Here is a 22,640-nt window from a genome sequence, read left to right as displayed (position 1 = left end):
GCAGCAAGATCGCACAAATCTCTCAGATCTCCCGCACACAGCTGCGTCTCCTGCAATGTTGGAACGTGCGGACACACTCATTCCAGGTGATCGAGGAATCCCAGTCGAAAACCTCGCTGCACAATTGGACGTCTCTATTGGTAGTGCTGAAACACTAGTTTACCAATTGTGGTACTTTTCTCCGCCTAACAGAAGACCATAAAGGGCAACGAAGGAGCATCTGTGCAGAATTGCTTACGCGTTACGAGGCCGATTGTGACAATTTTTGTCAAACACCTTCACACACCTTCACAGGCAATGAAACGTGGGTTCATTATGCCTAACTGGAAGCAAAGCGGCACTCCATGAAGTGAAGTGTATTGTGCTAGCCTCAGGAAATTGAACAAATAACTTCAGTGTGTTCGTCGCCACAAAAATGCAAACGAACTTCTCCTTCTACATAACAACACAAGGCCTCAATCAAGTCTGCGCACCCAACAGGAGCTCACAAAACTTCATTAGACTTTTCTTTCTCATCCACCCTACAGCCCCGATCTTGCATCATCCAATTTCCATCTGTTAGGACCAATGAAGCGAAGCAGTACGTGGATGATAGGGAGCTTATTGATGCAGCAAGATGATGGCTCCGACGTCGAAAACTAAAACGGCACCATACGGGCGTATAGGCCTTCCCAGTAAGGCGGCGTAAAGTCGTCGCACTGAACGGAGGTAATTGCATTGTTATACCCTCGAAGACGTGCTGCTGTGAGCCATGTCCGACTCCAAGTGTCCATCGCATGTAGTTCCCAGTTCAATGTCCGTTCGGCAGCTGGTTTTGGGATGGACCTGCATTAACTACCAGCAGCAGTTCCTTTCTAGTCTGAATACGATAGTCGTCTAGGATCTTTTTATGACTAGTGTATTTTCGCAGTGTTATAGGGCTGCGAACAGTACACCATTCCTTGTCTAAAAGATGGACAATATGCGTTGATGCATCAACAAATTGGACGACTTGATTCACGGTGTGGTCCTGGGAACGTCCGAAGACCACAGTTGCTTTCTGCCTTCTGTCACGCCCCCACATCGACCCATCTTACTGCGCCGTGAGTTAAGGCAGCTGTAGGCGGCCACGAGACCGCCTAGTATCAAGTTATCTACATCTACATCTATACTCCGCGAGCCACCTTACGGTGTGTGGCGGAGGGTACTTATTGTACCACTATCTGATCCCCCCTTCCCTGTTCCATTCACGAATTGTGCGTGGGAAGAACGACTGCTTGTAAGTCTCCGTATTTGCTCTAATTTCTCGGATCTTTTCGTTGTGATCATTACGCGAGATATATGTGGGCGGTAGTGATATGTTGCCCATCTCTTCCCGGAATGTGCTCTCTCGTAATTTCGATAATAAACCTCTCCGTATTGCGTAACGCCTTTCTTGAAGTGTCCGCCACTGGAGCTTGTTCAGCATCTCCGTAACGCTCTCGCGCTGACTAAATGTCCCCATGACGAATCGCGCTGCTTTTCGCTGGATCATGTCTATCTCTTCTATTAATCCAACCTGGTATGGGTCCCATACTGATGAGCAATACTCAAGAATCGGACGAACAAGCGTTTTGTAAGCTACTTCTTTCGTCGATGAGTCACATTTTCTTAGAATTCTCCCTATGAATCTCAACCTGGCGCCTGCTTTTCCCACTATTTGTTTTATGTGATCATTCCACTTCAGATCGCTCCGGATAGTAACTCCTAAGTATTTTACGGTCGTTACCGCTTCCAATGATTTACCACCTATGGCATAATCGTACTGGAATGGATTTCTGCCCCTATGTATGCGCATTATGTTACATTTATCTACGTTTAGGGAAAGCTGCCAGCTGTCGCACCATGCATTAATCCTCTGCAGGTCCTCCTGGAGTACGTACGAGTCTTCTGATGTTGCTACTTTCTTGTAGACAACCGTGTCATCTGCAAATAGCCTCACGGAGCTACCGATGTTGTCAACTAAGTCATTTATGTATATTGTAAACAATAAAGGTCCTATCACGCTTCCCTGCGGTACTCCCGAAATTACCCCTACATCTGCAGATTTTGAACCGTTAAGAATGACATGTTGTGTTCTTTCTTCTAGGAAATCCTGAATCCAATCACAAACCTGGTCCGATATTCCGTAAGCTCGTATTTTTTTCACTAAACGTAAGTGCGGAACCGTATCAAATGCCTTCCTGAAGTCCAGGAATACGGCATCAATCTGCTCGCCAGTGTCTACGGCACTGTGAATTTCTTGGGCAAATAGGGCGAGCTGAGTTTCACATGATCTCTGTTTGCGGAATCCATGTTGGTTATGATGAAGGAGATTTGTATTATCTAAGAACGTCATAATACGAGAACACAAAACATGTTCCATTATTCTACAACAGATTGACGTAAGCGAAATAGGCCTATAATTATTCGCATCTGATTTATGACCCTTCTTGAAAATGGGAACGACCTGCGCTTTCTTCCAGTCGCTAGGTACTTTACGTTCTTCCAGCGATCTACGATAAATTGCTAATAGAAAGGGGGCAAGTTCTTTAGCATAATCACTGTAGAATCCTAAGGGTATCTCGTCTGGTCCGGATGCTTTTCCGCTACTAAGTGATAGCAGTTGTTTTTCAATTCCGATATCGTTTATTTCAATATTTTCCATTTTGGCGTCCGTGCGACGGCTGAAGTCAGGGACCGTGTTACGATTTTCCGCAGTGAAACAGTTTCGGAACACTGAATTCAGTATTTCTGCCTTTCTTCGGTCGTCCTCTGTTTCGGTGCCATCGTGGTCAACGAGTGACTGAATAGGGGATTTAGATCCGCTTACCGATTTTACATATGACCAAAACTTTTTAGGGTTCTTGTTTAGATTGTTTGCCAATGTTTTATGGTCGAATTCGTTGAATGCTTCTCTCATTGCTCTCTTTACGCTCTTTTTCGCTTCGTTCAGCTTTTCCTTATCAGCTATGATTCGACTACTCTTAAACCTATGATGAAGCTTTCTTTGTTTCCGTAGTACCTTTCGTACATGATTGTTATACCACGGTGGATCTTTCCCCTCGCTTTGGACCTTAGTCGGTACGAACTTATCTAAGGCGTACTGGACGATGTTTCTGAATTTTTTCCATTTTTGTTCCACATCCTCTTCCTCAGAAATTAACGTTTGATGGTGGTCACTCAGATATTCTGCGATTTGTGCCCTATCACTCTTGTTAAGCAAATATATTTTCCTTCCTTTCTTGGCATTTCTTATTACACTTGTAGTCATTGATGCAACCACTGACTTATGATCACTGATACCCTCTTCTACATTCACGGAGTCGAAAAGTTCCGGTCTATTTGTTGCTATGAGGTCTAAAACGTTAGCTTCACGAGTTGGTTCTCTAACTATCTGCTCGAAGTAATTCTCGGACAAGGCAGTCAGGATAATGTCACAAGAGTCTCTGTCCCTGGCTCCAGTTCTGATTGTGTGACTATCCCATTCTATACCTGGTAGATTGAAGTCTCCCCCTATTACAATAGTATGATCACGAAACTTCTTCACGACGTTCTGCAGGTTCTCTCTGAGGCGCTCAACTACTACGGTTGCTGACGCAGGTGGTCTATAGAAGCATCCGACTATCATATCTGACCCACCTTTGATACTTAACTTAACCCAGATTATTTCACATTCGCATTCGCTAATAACTTCACTGGATATTATTGAATTCTTTACTGCTATAAATACTCCTCCACCATTGGCGTTTATCCTATCCTTGCGGTATATATTCCATTCTGTGTCTAGGATTTCGTTACTGTTCACTTCCGGTTTTAACCAACTTTCCGTTCCTAATACTATATGCGCACTATTTCCTTCAATAAGAGATACTAATTCAGTAACCTTGCCCTGGATACTCCTGCAGTTTACCAATATTACTTTGACTTTTCCTGTTTTTGGTCTCTGAGGACGGACGTTCTTTATCAACGATGATAATGTCCTCTCTGGTAAGCCGTCAGGTATTTTATCGTTTCGCCCAAGGGGGGGTCCCTCTAACCTAAAAAACCCCCGTGTGCACGCCACACGTACTCTGCTACCCTAGTAGCTGCTTCCGGTGTGTAGTGCACGCCTGACCTGTCTAGGGGGGCCCTACAGTTCTCCACCCAATAACGGAGGTCGATGAATTTGCAACCATTATAGTCGCAGAGTCGTCTGAGCCTCTGGTTTAGACCCTCCACACGGCTCCAAACCAGAGGACCGCGATCGACTCTGGGCACTATGCTGCAGATATTAAGCTCAGCTTGCACTCCGCGTGCGATGCTGGTTGTCTTCACCAAATCAGCCAGCCGCCGGAAGGAACCAAGGATGGCCTCAGAACCCAAGCGGCAGGCGTCATTCGTTCCGACATGTGCTACTATCTGCAGCCGGTCACACCCAGTGCGTTCAATAGCTGCCGGAAGGGCCTCCTCCACATTACGGACGAGACCCCCCGGCAAGCACACCGAGTGCACACTGGCATTCTTCCCCGACCTACCCGCTATTTTCCTAAGGGGCTCCATAACCCGCCTAACGTTGGAGCTCCCTATAACTAATAGGCCCGCCCTCTGTGACTGTCGGGACCTTGCCGGAGAATCGGCCACTGGCCCAACAGGCGAGGCATCCTGTGGTGGCTCGGAAACGATGTCATCACCACTAGGAAGCACCCCGTACCTGTTGGAAAGGGGTAAGGCAGCTGCCACGCGGCCAGATCCCACCTTCGCCTTTCGGCCAGGCACGCGCGAGCCCACCACTGTCCGCCATTCACCCTGGAGTGATGGCTGACCGGTAAGATGCTCACTGCCGGAAGACGCAGCGACATCAGGGGTTCCATGCGACTCCAAGGCCACCGAAGTAGGCATAGGTCTCACCACAGTTGCCCCAACGCCACTACGAGCCGACGCCTGCGCCTCGAGCTCGATGAGCCTAACAGACAAAGCCTCCACCTGCCCCCGAAGAGTGGCTAATTCTCCTTGCGTCCGCTCACAACAACCACAGTCCCTACACATGACTATGTTTACCCTACTCTATACGGTGACAAATTCCCAAGATAATCTTCTGATGAGCTACTCTGATAATCAAGAAACACTCACTGAAATACGAGACGCGAAAACTACGCTAGGTTTTCCCAGAAAAACTATTTAAAAGCTAAGCGCAGCAAATAAGTACAAAAACGGTTTATACAAACAGTACTCGCTGCTGCTGGTGCTCTCGCTCTGGCTGTCACAAGACAACTGCTGATTCAAGTGACTAGTGGCTAACGGCCGCGAAACAAACAAAAGACGGTTTTAGGGCGCTTTCTGTTCTAAACGATCAAGAAAACACTAAGAAATCTAACACGAAAACTACGTAAAGTTTTGTCAAGAACTGTTAGTTACTATGCAGAGCAGATAAACACAAATAGAATCCCTTCCTTAGTGGAAGGTCGTAAACAAAATGCAAAATAAACTCTTTATACAAACAGTACTCGCTGCTGCTGGTGCTCTCGCTCTGGCTGTCACAAGACAAGTTATGCACTAGCGACAGCGTTCCAAAGCGACCAGTGTCCCCCTTTAAAGAGGCGACAAATATTTTGTCCGACGACGTTGTTTATGCTCTCCATAAAACCTCTTTTTACATCGAAGCGATCACACGTGAACGTGCAACAACGAACGAGGATTCTCCATTATGTAAACGCTAGCATTCGCTGTTTGGTTCGCATTAGCAATTGCTCGTTAGTGTTCCGCCAGCTGTCCGTTTATCAGTGAATCATTAAAGGAAATTAGAGTCCCCTAAGCTTCGGCGCTAGCAGCCACAGAAAGTTTTTTTTCCCTATCTTCTATACTTTTGATGTTGTTGACACGAGGTGCACGAGCGATGCAGTGGTCCGAAGAGACTGTAATGTTGCTGACAAGAAATATATATAAGGGGCAGTCAAATGAAAACGAGGTAGATGGATAGGAAGTAAGTAAACGTTTTTTACTCGAAAAGCAGTCACCGTAACTGTTGATACACAGGGTGATTTTTTCCACCGTATACAAACTCTAGGGATTGATCTATGAGAGGTTACGGAACAAAAAAGGTCTAATGAACTTGTTTCCATGCTTGAGACCACCCTTTATTCAGCCATACTTTGTTACACAGACTGCGGTCTAATACGCTCTGTACCACGCAGCCATGGTTGCAGTATGCATGGTTTCCTCCTAGAGGGTGGTAGTGTTCCTCAAACGTCATGGCCTAGTGCCCTCTCCTGCCATGGTAGTTGGTAATGTTGTGTCCCATTCACTTCTCTTGCTGAATCACCTTGTAGTGGATGTGACACAGCGTTGTACACAATGGTTCCGTATCCGAATCGAGAGCTTGCTGACATGGTGTTTACTTACAGAAACACAAATGGCAACGGGCGACGAGCTGCAAGGTTGTATAAGGACACTTATCCCCGCCGACAACACGCACAGCATTCAGTGTTTGCAACAGTGTTTCGCCGTTTGTCCGAAACAGGAAATCATGAAGGACGTACCCGAAATATCCGGGCATCAGATTTGGAAGAAAATGTGAAAGGCGACCGCCGTGTCAGTACCAGGCAATTGGCTCGTCAGTACAGGGTAAGCCAAACGACCGTGTGGAATATTCTCCATGACAACTGTTAACTACCCTTATGAGTTACGGCCTTTGCAGGGCTTACTAGCGACACACGTTCCACATCAAGAGCAGTTCTGTAACTGGTTTCCACGGTTCCGGGATTTGCGTCATCCACCTATTCACAGATGAGGCCACCTTTACGCGCAGTCGTAACTTCAACTTTCATAACAGTCATCTGTGGCGTAGTAAGCAGAACCCCTATGGTATGGCGATAGCGAATCATCAGCATCTGTGCAGCCGGAATGTGTGGGCCGGGATAACTGGCGACGATATTTTGAGACTAGTCTTCCTTCCACGTCGTCTAACAAGCCGGAACCATCGGCGCTTCTTGATTCACCTCTCCTACTGGGTGAAGTGCCATTGGTGATTCGATGGGTTATGTGGCTGCTAAATGATGGTGCTCCAGCCCACTTCGCCATAACGTCCGGACGCATCTCAATCGTGTCTTCCCTGGTCGATGGATCGGACGAGAGGGTCCAGTTGCATGGCCTGCTCGTTAACTGGATGTCAACCCACGCGATTTCTGGCTATGGGGCCATCTCAAAAGTATCGTGTATCCACAGCCCATTCCAGATGTGGAGACACTGGAGCAGGGTATTCATGCTGCCTTTGGCACTGTTCGTATGCAGCCTGGCCGATGTGAACGTGAGAGACGGAACACAAGGAAATCATTTTCAAAATATACTGTAACTGTTGCTGCATGGTACAGCGCATACTAGATTGCAGTCTCTGTAACAAAGCAGGATTGAATAAATGGTTTATAGCATGGACACCATGCATTATCGGACCTAAGTTCATTAGACCTTTTTTTGTTCCGTATCCTGTCATCGATCAATCCCTGTAGTTTCTACACGGTGGAAAAAGCCACCCTGTATTTATCCCACTGCGAAACGAGACGGTCAGCGCCTTTGTGCAAAAATTTTTTGCGGTTGCCTAAAGAACGTATGACTGTACGCATGGGTACAAACTTTCGAGTGAAGAGAATCGATGGCCATGAATGTCTTTCTTCGGGCTATAAAAACATGGAATCGCATGGGGAGAGATCGAGACTGCACGGAAGATGTGTAAGGGCTTCGCAGCGAAACTTCTAGAGCTTGGTCGAAACATCCTTGGCAACATGTGGGCTCCCTCTGCAGAAAGACATTCGTGGACGTCGATTTGCTTCGGACGAACAAGTGCATGTTTCGGTCGATGAGACGCTGTGCAGCGCCAGATTTGCACCTGGAGGCCAAAACTTGAACTAATTTTATTCGAAGGTACATCAGTTGCACGTTAAGACATTAGCGTATCTACCAAGTTTCGCTGCAGTACAATAATTACGGCATACACTGGACCCCTCTGAGTAGCTGCTCTTTAATTATAACCAACCGCTACGTGCATTGTTCAGGATCAATGATAAAGGAAAACCGGGGCTACAATTCAGTGTTACGTGGACTGTGTCCACGCATTTCATGTTTTCATACAAATTACGACACCTAATTTTTCATTACCTACGCCAAGTTGTAAGCTTCTGCTCTCCTTTGCGACTATAATACGTTGGACGCAATATAAGTTAATCAGTTTTATTGCTACAACGTTAGTGTTAAAAAATAATATACAGAACATGCTACAATGTCCTGTTGGTCTGACGGAATTACATTTTCCTGGTGACATATGAGACTCCAACTTTGTCTTCGATAAGAGCAGAAGCTGAAGCAATGAATTAAAATTTTTGCCCCAGCTGCGACTTGAACCCGGGTCTCCTGCTTACTAGGCAGATGTGGTAACCGCAACACATTGTGGGTACCACAACTACACAGATTACCCTAGCCCATTGCCCTTCCCAACGAGAACTTCAATTCACACATTCAGCCCATTTTCCCCTTCTTACATCGCTCTGCTAAAATATCACCTGTGTCTGAGCTACAAGCACGATTTCCCCATCACGTACAAAGCCGGGGCGCGTACAAAGCCGGGGCGCTATTCCAGTGTCGGAGAGCCTTGACAATACTGACCATTAAAAAAACGGAAAACGGGCGCAAGGTGTGAACTGAAGTTCGTGAGGCCACTGGACTACGCTGGTCTGTGCAGCTGTGATAGCCACAAAGCTAAAGTAGTTGTAGTGGTTAGCGCATCTGCCTAGTAAGCAGCAGATCCAGGAAGTCCCGGCTGTGGCACAAATTGTAATTCAATGCTTCCCGTATTTCCGATGTTCGTTCCTTCGCTTTCTCTTCTGTAAATCCTATTTCGCATATTTTCGCTCTAGGGTCGCAGTACGCGAGCGCACAGCAGCTAGTGGCGCATCTGCGCCTCAGCCAGCGCGGCGGCCGGACGCGGCGGGGCCGCGCCGGAACCGGGCCTGTGGGGCACGCCCCGCCCGCCACGGCAGACAATCAGGTGCACGCGCGCGGCGCGCCTTGCGCAAACCGTCCGCGTCCGCCGCCAGCTGCGCTGCACTGCGCGTCTTTGCTCTTAACAAAGGAACTCGCTGCCGCCTGTCTACTACTCGTCCCGCAGCAGGCTGCAACTCGGCTCCAGTGTGTCGCTCACCTGGCCACAGGTAGCAGTGCTGCTCCCGACCCAAGCTCGGTTAACAACTACTTTACATTTGCAAATATGGTGCTCGGATGTCTTCGTGAAATTTCTACATACAGTATTTCGTCAGCGCAACTGATCCATTCAGGTGAGGCGAATACACTGGTGAGCCTGTGACCGAAACCTATTTCTGACAGTCTGAGAAGAAACTCCACAGGCGTGAATGCACCAAATTTGGTGCCCAATAGCGCAGATATGGTATTTGTCACCGAATTTGGCGCGTTCACTCCAGCGCAGTTTCTTCTCAGACTGTCATAATTAGGAGTCTTCCATAAACAGGAGCCTTCGGTCACAACCTCCGCTGTGTGTTCGCTGCACCTGAAGATGTCAGATGCGCCGACGAAATACTGTAGAAATTTCACGACGACATCCTATGTCTCGCCCCACAACCATATTTACAACTAGTCCGACGGGAAAGCCTCAAGCAAAACATATTTTACATTTGATTGTGTAGTGAATGGCTCATCCCTTTAAATGTGGATAAAAGTGAGAGAATGCGTACAACGAAGAGAAAGAAGCCGATACTATATGATTAAAAGATCAGTAGCGAACAAATTTAACATGTCACACCGTGTAAGTAAGGTATCTGATCAAAAGTATCCGGACAGCCCCATATAATGTGAAGTTGACCACTACCTGTCACGAGAGGTGGAGCCGCCACTATAAAAGGAGGCGCAGAGAAGCAGTAACAGTAAATTGGTTCGGCCAGGAGAGATCAGAGAATTGGAACAGGGTTCAGTCATTGGATGCCACCTGAGAAACAAACCCATTACAAGCGCCGATTTAGGGCCTAAGTGACATAAGCCGCCGCTTGGTGAGGCAAGCTGAGCAGGGTGGCCACAGCTGTGAGATTTCTATATAACACAAACCACACTGACGAATCATGCTATACTCTGTGGCAATCCCACACAAAGGTTCGAATTACGCGAATTTCTGGAGAAAGCTACCAGCCATCATGTGTAGTGCCAACAATGAAGCGCGGAGGAGTTGGTGTTACGGAGTGCGGGTGCCTTTCGTGGTTACGATGTCGTCTCCTTATTGCGCTTAAGAAAACGCTACATGCGGAAAGACATGAACACATTTTACAGCACTGTGTACTGTATACAGTAGAGCTACAGTTCGGAGACGATAATTCCTTGTACAAGGGATGACTGAAAAGTAATGCCTCCACCTTCGTAACTCTTCAACACTTGGCAGCATTAGTATGCGGCAGGTACTGGCTCGTTCCGTAGCCTCTTTTCTACAGCTCCAGTTGGCGGGAAGACTTAGAATTGAACGGTTGTGCTGTAGCAGTGTGAAGTACGGAACCCCACGCAGACGGTCGGTCAGTGCGATTTAAGCAACGTGCAGTCATTGAATTCTTGACAGCAGAAGGTGTCACCCCACAGGAGATTCATCAGAGAATGAAAGCAGTTTATGGTGATTACGTTGATGTGAGTACTGTGCGTCGTTGGGCGATTAAGTTTAAAGATGTCGAGGCGCGAACACCCGACCTGCGGGACAAACAAAGAGTTGGACGTCCTGCGATAGCAAGCACCGGGTCTCACAAGCAAAATGTTGACAGATTGATTCAGGACGATCGTCGCAGCACTCAGATAGAAACTGCAAGCACAATCGACATTTCACAAGAACGTATGAGTCACATTATTGCTTTGCTTGGCTATCGGCAGATCTGTGCACGATGGGTACCCCAGACACTGACTCCTGAAATGAAAGTGCACACACTTGAGATTTGCCAGCAACTCCTCTCGCGTTACGAGAACGAATGTGACACCATTCTACATCCAACTGTGACAGGAGACCACCATTATGACCCGGAGACGAAACGTTAGTCTATGGAATATCGACACAAAGACTAGCCCCAGAAAAAGAAATACAAGACGCAGCTCTCAGCTGGAAAAATCATGACCACAGTGTTCTGGGACGCAGATGTGGTGTTATCCATGCTGATTTCCTTGATCGTGGAACAATAATAAATTCTGAGCGTTACATCACACGCTGCGAACTCCGAAACGAAAAGGAAAAGGCTTCCTGCAGCATGACAATGCCAAACCACGCACTTCACGTCCCACCACAGCAGAACTTCAGAGACTGAATCTCACCACAGTACGGCACCCTCTATACAGTCCAAATTAGCACCGTCTGACTTCCATCTGTTCCCGATAATGAAAGACGACCTGCGGGGACATCATTATACTTCTGATGAAGACGTTGAGCGACTGTGAGGCTGTGGTTGCGGAAAAAGAGTGTCGACTTCTTCCGTCACGGCTTCAGAAAACTTGTTCATCGTTGGCGGAAATGTATCCAATTGGCTGGTGATTATGTGGAAAAGTGATTACTGGTAATTAAAGATCACATTGTAAGGATAATTTCTGCGTTTGATTTATTAAAATATTCCCATCCAAACCCAATTAACGAAGGTGGAGGCATTACCTTTCATTCGACCCTCGTATCTACTTGACACTGCACGCTACCATAACGCAGCATCTGCGGGGCAATGGTTTGGGGCAATAACATTCCTGATGTGGACTGTCCTGTCCAGAAAGCCTACCTGAACGGAAGGGAACGCTTTGGAGATGAGTTAGAACGTCCACTTCGCTCTAGACTCCACCGTCCAACATCATTACCTCCTTCGTCTCGGCTCTTCAGGATGAATGGGGCGCCATTCCTCCACAGACAAGCAGACACCTGACTGACTCGTCCCCGTCAGAGTTCAAGGCGTCAGGAAGGCGAAGGACACGCCCTATAATGTTCAGTACTAGATGTCCGATACCTTTGATCAGACAGTGCTTATATTGGCAATACTAAGATGCGATATTAAATGGGACGATAATGTAAACTCGGTATTACGTTGCTGGAAGGGTTCTGGGGAAAACGCGCTACATCTGTAAATGAAAACGCATACGAGACGCTAGTGCGACCGGACTAGAGTACTGTTCCAGCGATTGTATCTCTTAAATAAAGTAGACATGAGAACAGACATAGAACAAATTCGGAGACGCGCTCCAAGGATTGTAAATAGGGTAGTATAGCGCTTCTGAAAGAGTAACAGAAATACTCGGGAAACTTAAATCAGAATTCTTGACAGAGAGACGATGTCATTCTCGCGAAATCTATTGCGTAAATGTAGAGAACCAGTATTCGAAGAAGACTATGCAATCATTATGCTGCCCCCATCGTATATCGCGCATAGGGATCACGAAAATACGATGAGATTAGGATTCGTACCGAGACATGTAGAGTGTCTTTTCTATCTGGCCCAATACGCGAGTGGGATGGAAAAGAAATCATAACGTAGGTACGATGCACACTCATCCGTGCACTGTATAGTACCTTATGGACTATATATTATGATTACATCATTTATTGCAGATTCACACGGTGAGGAACGCACACAAAGGGATGACCTGAAGACAAGAAATCTTAATGACCGTTTGAAGGGCTTCCCAACACCAAACCTCAAAGCAACAAGGCTTGACGCTTGGAGAGAGAGAAGCCGCCCGGCTGTACGGGCCATTCGCGAATATTACGTGTTTGTATGTGCAGGATAAAGTAAATTTGCACGCTCTGTTGAAATAAACTTGAAACAGACATGTACTGCTGACTGTATTAGGCGTATTCCGCACTAACTGGACATCAAATTCCGATCCTACCATATGCCTGCGAGCTGCGGGGGCTGTACAAATCGCTGGGCATTGCGGCAGTGACTGAAGGGAGGAGACTCAATTGGTAAGGGCACGTAATGCGTCGAGAAGGCCAGATCACCAGGCAGGTGCAGGATGATTGCATCAGAGGTAGCAGAGCGAGGAGAAAAGCACGGCTGAGACGGACTGACGGGATCACAGAGGACATGAGTACGATGGGACTTGCAGGAATACATGGGTCGAAGAAGGAGGCTGACTGGCGAGGCGGAAGACCGACTGCGGATTGCGTAGCCGACGTAGCAGTAGTAGTAGTAGTAGTAGTAGTAGTAGTAGTACACTACTGGCCATTAAAATAGAAACACCAAGAAGAAATGCAGATGATAAACGGGTATTCATTGGACAAATATATTGTACTAGACCTGACATGTGATTACATTTTCACGCAATCTGGGTGCATAGATCCTGAGAAATCAGTAACCAGAACAACCACCTCTGGCCGTAATAACGGCGTTGATACGACTGGGAATTGAGTCAAACAGAGCTTGGATGGCGTGTAAAGGTACATCTGCCCATGCAGCTTCAACACGATACCACAGTTCATCAAGAGTAGTGACTGGCGTATTGTGATGAGCCAGTTGCTCGGCCACCATTGACCAGACGTTTTCAATTGGTGAGAGATCTGGAGAATGTGTTGGCCAGGGCAGCAGTCGAACATTTTCTGTATTCAGAAAGGCCCGTACAGGACCTGCAATATGCGATCGTGCATTATCCTGCTGAAACGTAGGGTTTCACAGGGATCGAATGAAGGGTAGAGCCACGGGTCGTAACACATCTGAAATGTAACGTCCACCGTTCAAAGTGCCGTCAATGCGAACATGAGGTGACCGAGACGTGTAACCAATGACACCCCATACCATCACGCCGTGTGATACGCCAGTATGGCGACGACGAATACACGCTTCCAATGTGCGTTCACCGGGATGTCGCCAAACACGGATGCGACTATCATGTTACTGTAAACAGAACCTGGATTCATCCGAAAAAATGACGTTTTGCCACTCGTGCACCCAGGTTAGTCGTTGAGGACACCATCGCAGGCGCTCCTGTCTGTGATGCAGAGTCAAGGGTAACCGCAGCCATGGTCTCCGAGCTGATAGTCCATGCTGTTGCAAACGTCGTCGAACTGTTCCTTCAGATGGTTGTTCTCTTGCAAACGTCCCCATCTGTTGACTCAGGGATCGGGACGTGGCTGCACGATCCGTTACAGCCATGCAGATAAGATGCCTGTCATCTCGACTGCTAGTGATACGAGGCCGTTGGGACCCAGCACGGCGTTCCGTATTACCCTCCTGAGCCACCGATTCCATATTCTGCTAAAAGTCAATGGATCTCGACCAACTCGAGCAGCAGTGTCGCGATACGATAAACCGCAATCGCGATAGGCTACAATCCGAGCTTTATCAAAGACGGAAACGTGATGGTACGCATTTCTCCTCCTTAACGAGGCATCACAACAACATTTCACCAGGCAACGCCGGTCAACTGCTGTTTGTGTATGAGAAATCGGTTGGGTATTTTCCTCATATCAGCACGTTGTAGGTGTCGCCACCGGCGCCAACCTTGTGTGAAGGCTCTGAAAAGCTAATTATTTGCACATCACAGCATCTTCTTCGTGTCGTTTTTCGCGTCTGTAGCACGTCATCTTCGTGGTGTGGCAATTTTAATGGCCACTAGTGTAGCAGTAGTAATAGTATATAAGGTTATTAAACATTAGACATTTTGTCTTCGTGTAGCGGCGGTCGCATACCTTATTGCGGCATCAGCGAGACTGTGTCATTGCATCGTGTGCCTTCTCTAAAATTTCTCTCACCTTTGACCGAAACTTATCGGTTTCAAGAAAGTACGTTGCTGCTATTGAGAACTCTGTAAGTCAATGTTTATTTATGGCACAGAACTTTACTATTAATGAAATAAAATCTGAAGCAACTGACAGTAACTAAATAAATAACTCGTCTGCTGTAGGAGGTTACGTAATGTAAACAATCACTACAAAGGGAGCGAGGTATCTGATTGAAAACTTGCCAACAGCATTCGAAAAATCATTCACGCTCAATAACATTGAGTTATGTAGCTAAAACAGAGCAGAAAACAGTTAATTTTAATGAAGAAGTTTTGTAAAACGTAATACGGAACGTGATATAGTTTTCATATGCTATAATGAGTCATTATAGCATATGAAGATCGCTGGTATCACCTGGCAGAGAACTGCCCAAGACCGTCCCACTTGGAAAAGACTGCTGAAAGCCTACCTGAATCCACGACTCGAAGAGGCCACATCATTGGATGATGATGAATGAGTCATTATATAGGCAATCGTCAGAAATATAAGGGGAAATCAAATAAAAACGAGCCATGTGGAAAAAGAGTAAATAAACTGTTTATTATTTCTAACGTAATCACCATAACTATTAAAACATCATCCGTCTGCGAGACAAGACGGCCAATGTCTTCATGGAAAAATGTTTGCAGTTGCCCACGGAACCGTGTCTGTACCCAGGCGTGTACCTTTTCGTTCGAAGCAAATCGACGTCCGTGAATGTCTTTCTCCAGGCCTCCAAAAGTATGGTAATCGCATGGGGAGAGATCGATGCTGTATGGGCAATGTGTAAATGGCTTGGTCAGGGAAACTTCAGCAGTATACTCGAAACAGCCTCGGCAACATGTGGGCGAGCAGAAGCTTCGATGGGAAGTCCTTATACATCCTACAAACCGTCCCGATCCCTCCCCTAGCGATTTCCATAGTTTAGGAGTCTTGACAAATGACTCAGTCGGTCGAGCATTTGCGCGCGAAACGAAAAGATTCTGGAAGGAAAGAAGATTGAGTTTAACGTCCCGTCGACATCGAGATCATTAGAAACGGAGCAAAAGCTCGGAGTGCGTCGAAGATGGGGAAGGAAGTGGGCCGTGCCCTTTCCAAAGGAACCGTCCCGGCATTTGCCTGGAACGATTTCGGGAAACCACAGAAAACCTAAATCTGTATGTCCGGAAGCGGGACTGAACCGTCGTCGCCCCCTCCTCCCCTCCCCCCATCCCACCGTCAAACATTCTTAATTGGCAGGTAGTTATTCTCAACAAGTTTATCCCAAGCACAGAAGTACAAGTGGTAATTCACCTCTCTGTGGGCGGAAAATGCGCGCAAATTAGTGCGTATGCAATGAATACCAGTGACGTACGCCCCTGACGTTGGCAAGTCTCGAAAAAATTTGAATGCGAGAGCTGAACGAAACTACAGCAAGTGTGTGGGCCTCGGGCCTACTCACCCAGAAGAGGAACCAGCCGTTGACCCTGACGAGCCTGGTAACGCACCAGCGCGTGTGCACGGCGCGCATGGCGGCCGAGGCACTGCGCCGGCGATGATCGCAGGAGCAAGGCCGAGCAGCCGAGCTGCTGTTCGCGACCGGCCTTTTTTGTCTCCCCTTTCGCGACGAGGTGAGCCGTCATAGAAAACCGCCCGCTGTGCAGTGCCGCGCTGTGGTTCAGCGACCGACGCGGCGCGGCTCCGCGACGCAGCAGCAGCAGCAGTGGCGCGCGCAAGAACATGCCACAAGTGGCACGTCAGCGGCCGCCAAATTGGCGACAATAGGGACGGCCGGGACCGTCGCCAAGGCGCTCGTTACCCACAATTAGGAGCACTTGCCGCGGCCCTGTCCTCTCACACTACCCACCCCTTCACATCTGCTTGCACCCTCGGCCAGCAGCTGGCGGCTGTCCACTCGCAACTTCTATCCTCGCCGTTAATGTGTGTGAAATCTTATGGGACTTAACTGCTAAGGTCATCAGTCCCTAAGCTTACACACTACTTAAGCTAAATTATCCTACGGACAAACACACACACCCATGCCCGAGGGAGGACTCGAACCTCCGCCGGGACCAGCCGCACAGTCCATGAGTGCAGCGCCCTAGACCGCTCGGCTAATCCCTCGCGGCTATCCTCGCCGTTAAAACGTAAAGCATTCAGGCAGTTTCGGGGTGGGGTTTGTAGTGTCTCTCACTACGTGGTAACCAGAGACGGTCAACATTAATTAAAAAAATAGCTTCGCTAATCGTTAATCCGTTATTAAAAAAAGGTAGTTGCTTTACTTGCGTATGCAAATACAGAGATATGTAAACAGGCAGAATACGACGCTGCAGTCGGCAACGCCTAACGAAGACAACAAGTTAGCGTCTGGCGCAGTTGTTAGATCGGTTACTGCTGCTACAATGGGAGGTGATCAAGATTTAAGTTAGTTTGCATGTGGTGTTATAGTCGGCGCACGAGCGATGGCACACAGCATCCCCGAGGTAGCTATGAAGCTGAGATTTTCCCCCATGGCAGAAAACTGGTAAAACATCAAATCTCCGACAGTACTGCGGCCGGAAAAAGATCCACGGATCCTGTAAGAACTGTACAAAAGGCCACTGAAGAGAATCGTTCACGTGACAGAAGTGCAACCTTTCCGCAAACTGCTGCAGAGCTGGGCCATCAACAAGTGTCAGCGTGCGAACCATTCAACGAAACATCATTGATCCAGGCTTTCGGAGCCGAAGGCCCACTCATGTACCTTTGATGACTGCACGACACAAAGCTTTACGCCTCGCCTGGGCCCGTCAACACCGACACTGCACTGTTGACTGGAAACATGTTGCCCGGTCGAACGAGTCTCGTTTCAAATTGTATCGAGCGGATGGACGTGTACGGGTATGGAGACAACCTCACGAATCCATGGAGACTGCATGTCAGTAGGGGACTGTTCAAGCTGGTCGAGGGTCTGTAATGGTGTGGGGCGTGTGCAATTGGAGTGATATGGGACCCCTGATACGTCTAGATACGACACTGACAGGTGAGACGTACGTAAGACATCCTGTCTGATCACCTGTATTCATTCGTGTCCATTGTGCATTCCCGCGGACTTGGGCAATTCCAGCAGGACAATGTAACACCCCTTTCGTCCAGAATTACTACAGAGTGGCTCCAGGAACACTCTCCTGAGCTTAAACACTTCCGCTGGCCACCAAATGTTCAGAAGAGATTTCCACCCCCTCGTAATGTTACGGATTTATGGACGGCCCTTCAAGATTCACTGTGTCAGTTACCTCAAGCACTACTTCAGACATTAGTTGAGTCCATGCCACGTCATGATGCGGCACTTCTGCGTGCTAACGGAGGCCCTACACGATATTAGGCAGGTGTACCAATTTATTTGGTTCTTCAGTGTAGTAAATTTCATGTTGTGTGTGTAGTCAAATCAGAAGTGAATCAAACGTATTACGGTTGCTGGAATAAAAATGTTTTGGTTCGGGAAATTCACGAAGGACATCGAAAATACATTAAAAGTGTGGTTCCTGAAGAGGGGCAGCAGCCTTTTCAGTAGTTGCAGGGGCAACAGTCTGGATGAGTGACAAATCTGGCCTTGTAACACTAACCAAAATGGCCTTGCTGTTCTGGTACTGCGAACGGCTGAAAGCAAGGGGAAACTACAGCCGTAATTTTTCACGAGGGCATGCAGCTTTACTGTATGCATGGACAGCTGCATCAAACCAGTCTCAGGACTGAACACCACAACAACAGCAGCTATGCATTAGTCCACACTAGCATGAGACACACCGCCGCCAATTGCTGCAATGCCAAAAAGACCCTCAGTACTTCTCTGTTGTATTCTTTTAACCGGATTACTGATACTGAGCCAGTAGCTGTCGATATCTCAGTGTCAAAGATGGATTTTTCTTTTTGGTTTTCCTCGGCCGGACCCTGTCTTCACTGTTTCTTCAAACTGGACATAACAGCGGTTCATGTGCTTTCCTTAAGTGTTGTTTCAAATTGTTAAGGCCCAAAGTGTGTGCCCTAACTGCTGATTTTTTACGCAAGTACACTTTACTATCGAAAAGTATTAAACAGTTCTCCCGATCTGGATACAAAATTAACGTAACCATTTAAACACGGCCACTGATTTTCGTCACTTGTGGAGCTAGAATTCCATTCTATGTTTTAGTTTCCTTAGTCAATCCACCAACAAAAAGAAATACTTAACGCGAACTCAGAAAATAAACAACAACAAACAACCAACACCTGCAGTTATTTTTGATTTTTTACATCAGCTGCCCGCGCTCCGGCGCAGCCACACACCTACATGATCCGAACTTGTCAGAACATGATTTCCGCAATCGTCGAGGCGTCATTTTTGTCGTAAATTGTAACTACCTGATTAATGATGAACGAACTCTAAGAAAGTTAAAGAAAATTAACTTAAAAGTTAATCTGTTGCTCGAAAAGTTAACTTCGTTAATTAACGATTAACGGTCTTGTGCCCAGCTATGTAGGTAAGCCCTCCTAGGCCGACAAAGTTTTGGATTTTGTCAGGGATATTTTCTCCATATTTTGTTATAAAAGACCCGTGTTATACCGAAGTTCTATGAAGGAGTAATAATGTTATTACGATTTATTCACTTTGTTATCCCAGTATAATGGAATGTAATCGAACCAAATCAGATAATGCTGAGGGGGTTTAGATCAGGGAATGAGACGCTAAAAGTAATAGATGAGTTTTGCTATTTGGGCGCAGCAAAATATCTGATGTCCGAGGCGCGGAAGATATAAAACGCAGACAGGCAATACCAACGAAAGCATTTCGGTAAAAGAGGAATTTATTAACATCGAATATAGATTTAAATGAAACTTCCTGGCAGATTAAAACTGTGTGCCCGACCGAGACTCGAACTTGGGACCTTTGCCTTTCGCGGGCGCTCTAGCATCTGAGCTACCGAAGCACGACTCACGCCCCGTCCTCACAGCTTTACTTCTGCCAGTATCTCGTTTCCTACCTTCCAAACTTTACAGAAGCTCTCCTGCGAACCTTGCAGAACTAGCACTCCTGAAAGAAAGGATACTGCGGAGACATGGCTTAGCCACAGCCTGGGGGATGTTTCCAGAATGAGATTTTCACTCTGCAGCGGAGTGTGCGCTGATATGAAACTTCCTGGCAGATTAAAACTATGTGCCCGACCGAGATATTCGTGTGGAGTGTAGCCTTGTATGGAAGTTGAACGTGGACAACTCATGCAAGAAGAGATTACAAGATTTTGAGACGTGGTGGTATAAAAGAATGCTGAATATTAGATGGCCACATCGAATAACAAATAAGGAGGTACTACATCAAAGGGGGGGGGGGGGGGGGGGGAAAGAATTTCATGGCGCAACTGGACTAAAAGAAGAGACCAGTTGATAGGACACATTCCGAGGCATCATCTAGGAATTGCCAATTTTGTAACGGAATGAAGTGAGTGTGTGTGTGTGTGTGTGTGTGTGTGTGTGTGTGTGTGTGAGAGAGAGAGAGAGAGAGAGAGAGAGAGAGAGAGAGAGAGAGAGAGAGAGAGAGAGCGGGGAGGGAGGGTAAAAATTGTAGAGCGAGGCCATGGCTTGAATTCAATAAGCAGGTTAAAATGGATAATGGATGTAGGTTGCGTTACTTATGCAGAGACGAAGAAGCTTGTACAGCAATGACTAGCAAGAAGGGTTCCATTAAACCAGTCTTCGGACGGAAACCACAATAACAACAAAAACAATATCCCTCTTACTTTTGTTTCTGCGAATATACATGATCCTCTCCATTACTTTTCAAGGATAATTTCATTTGCGGGCCCGTACCTGATGAAGAATTTGCATTGGAAAAAGTGTATCGAAGCTACATCATTTATTTTACTTTCGTTCTTGCTGCTAGTAAAGGTTTTTAATTATCGCTACCAGTTACAAAATTTGTTAACTAACGTATTATTTATTTATTTATTGTGCGACATTAGCTAATAAATTTGTGACCGGTAGCGGTAGTAAAAACCTTTACATATTTCTTGAGACAGTCACGGTCGAAAAACAGGCAAAATGGTTTCAAGTTCTTGTTGCTAGTTTTGCGGTCGTACCACATTTTCAAGCAATCCGGTATAAAAATTGTAAAAAAACCGAGTCACATCATAAAAATGTAAATTTGATTATAACAACATTAATCTGCCATCAGTTTACGCAACAGACAACACTAAATGTAATTTAGGTAACAAACAGGTACTCACAAGGGAACCTCCCCATCGCACCCCCCTCAGATTTAGTTATAAGTTGGCACAGTGGATAGGCCTTGAAAAACTGAACACAGATCAATCGAGAAAATAGGAAGAAGTTGTGTGGAACTATGAAAAAAATAAGCAAAATATACATACTGAGTAGTCCATGGCAAGATAGGCAACTTCAACGACAGTATGAGCTCAGGAGCGCCGTGGTCCCGTGGTTAGCGTGAGCAGCTGCGAAGCGAGAGGTCCTTGGTTCAAGTCCTCCCTCGAGAGAAAAGTTTAATTTTTTTATTTTCAGACAATTATTCTCTGACAAACTCTTATGTTTTCATCACTTTTTGAGAGTGATTATCACATACATAAGAAAACCTAAATCAGGCAAGGTAGAAGAATCTTTTTACCCATTCGCCAAGTGTGCAAGCTAGGTGGGTCGACAACATATTCCTGTGATGCACATGCACATGCCGTCACCAGTGTCGTATAGAATATATCAGACGTGTTTTCCTGTGGAGGAATCGGTTGACATATGACCTTGCGATCAAATGTTTTCGGTTCCCATTGGAGAGGCACGTCCATTCGTCTACTAATCGCACGGTTTTGCGGTGCGGTTGCAAAACACAGACACTAAACTTATTACAGTGAACAGAGACGTCAATGAACGAACGGACAGATCATAACTTCGCGAAAATAAAAAAGTTAAATTTTCACTCGAGGGAAGACTTGAACCAAGGGCCTCTCGCTTGGCAGCTGCTCACGCTAACCACGGGACCACGGCGCTCCTGAGCTCACACTGTCGTTGAAGTTGCCTATCTTGCCATGGACTACTCAGTATGTATATTTTGCTTATTTTTTTCACAGTTCCACACAACTTCTTCCTGTTTTCTCGATTGATCTGTGTTCAGTTTTTCAAGGCCTATCCACTGTGTCAACTTATAACCAAATCTGAGGGGGGTGCGATGGGGAGGTTCCCTTGTCAGTGTATAAGCAATAGCTTTGCTTCGTATGATCAATAAAAGAGATAGTGAATAGTGTAGTAAACTGTCAAGATGTTCACGATAAATACAGCTCAGAATAGCTGACGTTGATTACAAATTTAGCCGGCCGGAGTGGCCGAGCGGTTCTAGGCGCTACAGTCTGGAACCGCGCGACCGCTACGGTCGCAGGTTCGAATCCTGCCTCGGGCATGGATGTGTGTGATGTCCTTAGGTTGGTTAGGTTTAATTAGTTCTAAGTTCTAGGGGACTGATGACCACAGCAGTTAAGTCCCATAGTGCTCAGAGCCATCTGATTACAAATTTATTTTGACTGTATTGTTTAAATTACTAGTCCCTGATAGCTTCACTACCTGTAAGTGTATCATACCTACTGTACTACTCCGACGAAGCTACATTTTACGCTTTGTATATTTTAACCTTCCGATTGTCTATTACATAAATTAATGACACGTTAATGCTGTTACATTCAAATTTACGAAAATACTATTTTTATGAGACTCACACTTCAAGTGTTATGCTTATACAGGATTGCTTGAAAATGAGGGCACCCCAGAAACTAGTAGCAAGAACGGGAAAAAAATAAATAAATAAAAGAAAAACAGGTAGCTGTGGAATGTCTACATCCAAAACAAGTCTGTGAAAATACCTAACAACAGTGAAAAATACGGTAATAAGGTGAAGCGAAACACGTACACTTTC

The 22,640-nt window shown here is 46.4% G+C and overlaps 1 protein-coding gene across 4 annotated transcripts in view; it reads right to left on the bottom strand.

The window, feature by feature from the left end:
* LOC124616175 (regulator of G-protein signaling loco) overlaps positions 1–22,640 on the bottom strand; it is a 252,994-nt gene that overhangs the window by 137,948 nt on the left and 92,406 nt on the right. Inside the window, exon 1 of one of the 4 annotated variants that reach the window (XM_047144479.1) lies at positions 16,176–16,300. The exons of the other annotated variants lie outside the window; for them this stretch is intronic. Within the exon in view, the coding sequence (XP_047000435.1) occupies positions 16,176–16,244 (69 nt within the window). The 5' untranslated portion in view covers positions 16,245–16,300. Of the gene's footprint in view, positions 1–16,175; positions 16,301–22,640 lie in introns of those variants that run through there. 4 annotated transcript variants of the gene reach the window in all.

This window comes from Schistocerca americana, chromosome 1 (genome assembly GCF_021461395.2).
Source record: "Schistocerca americana isolate TAMUIC-IGC-003095 chromosome 1, iqSchAmer2.1, whole genome shotgun sequence".
In the NCBI taxonomy this organism is placed as follows: domain Eukaryota; kingdom Metazoa; phylum Arthropoda; class Insecta; order Orthoptera; family Acrididae; genus Schistocerca; species Schistocerca americana.
This window is presented reverse-complemented; position numbering and strand designations above follow the sequence as displayed.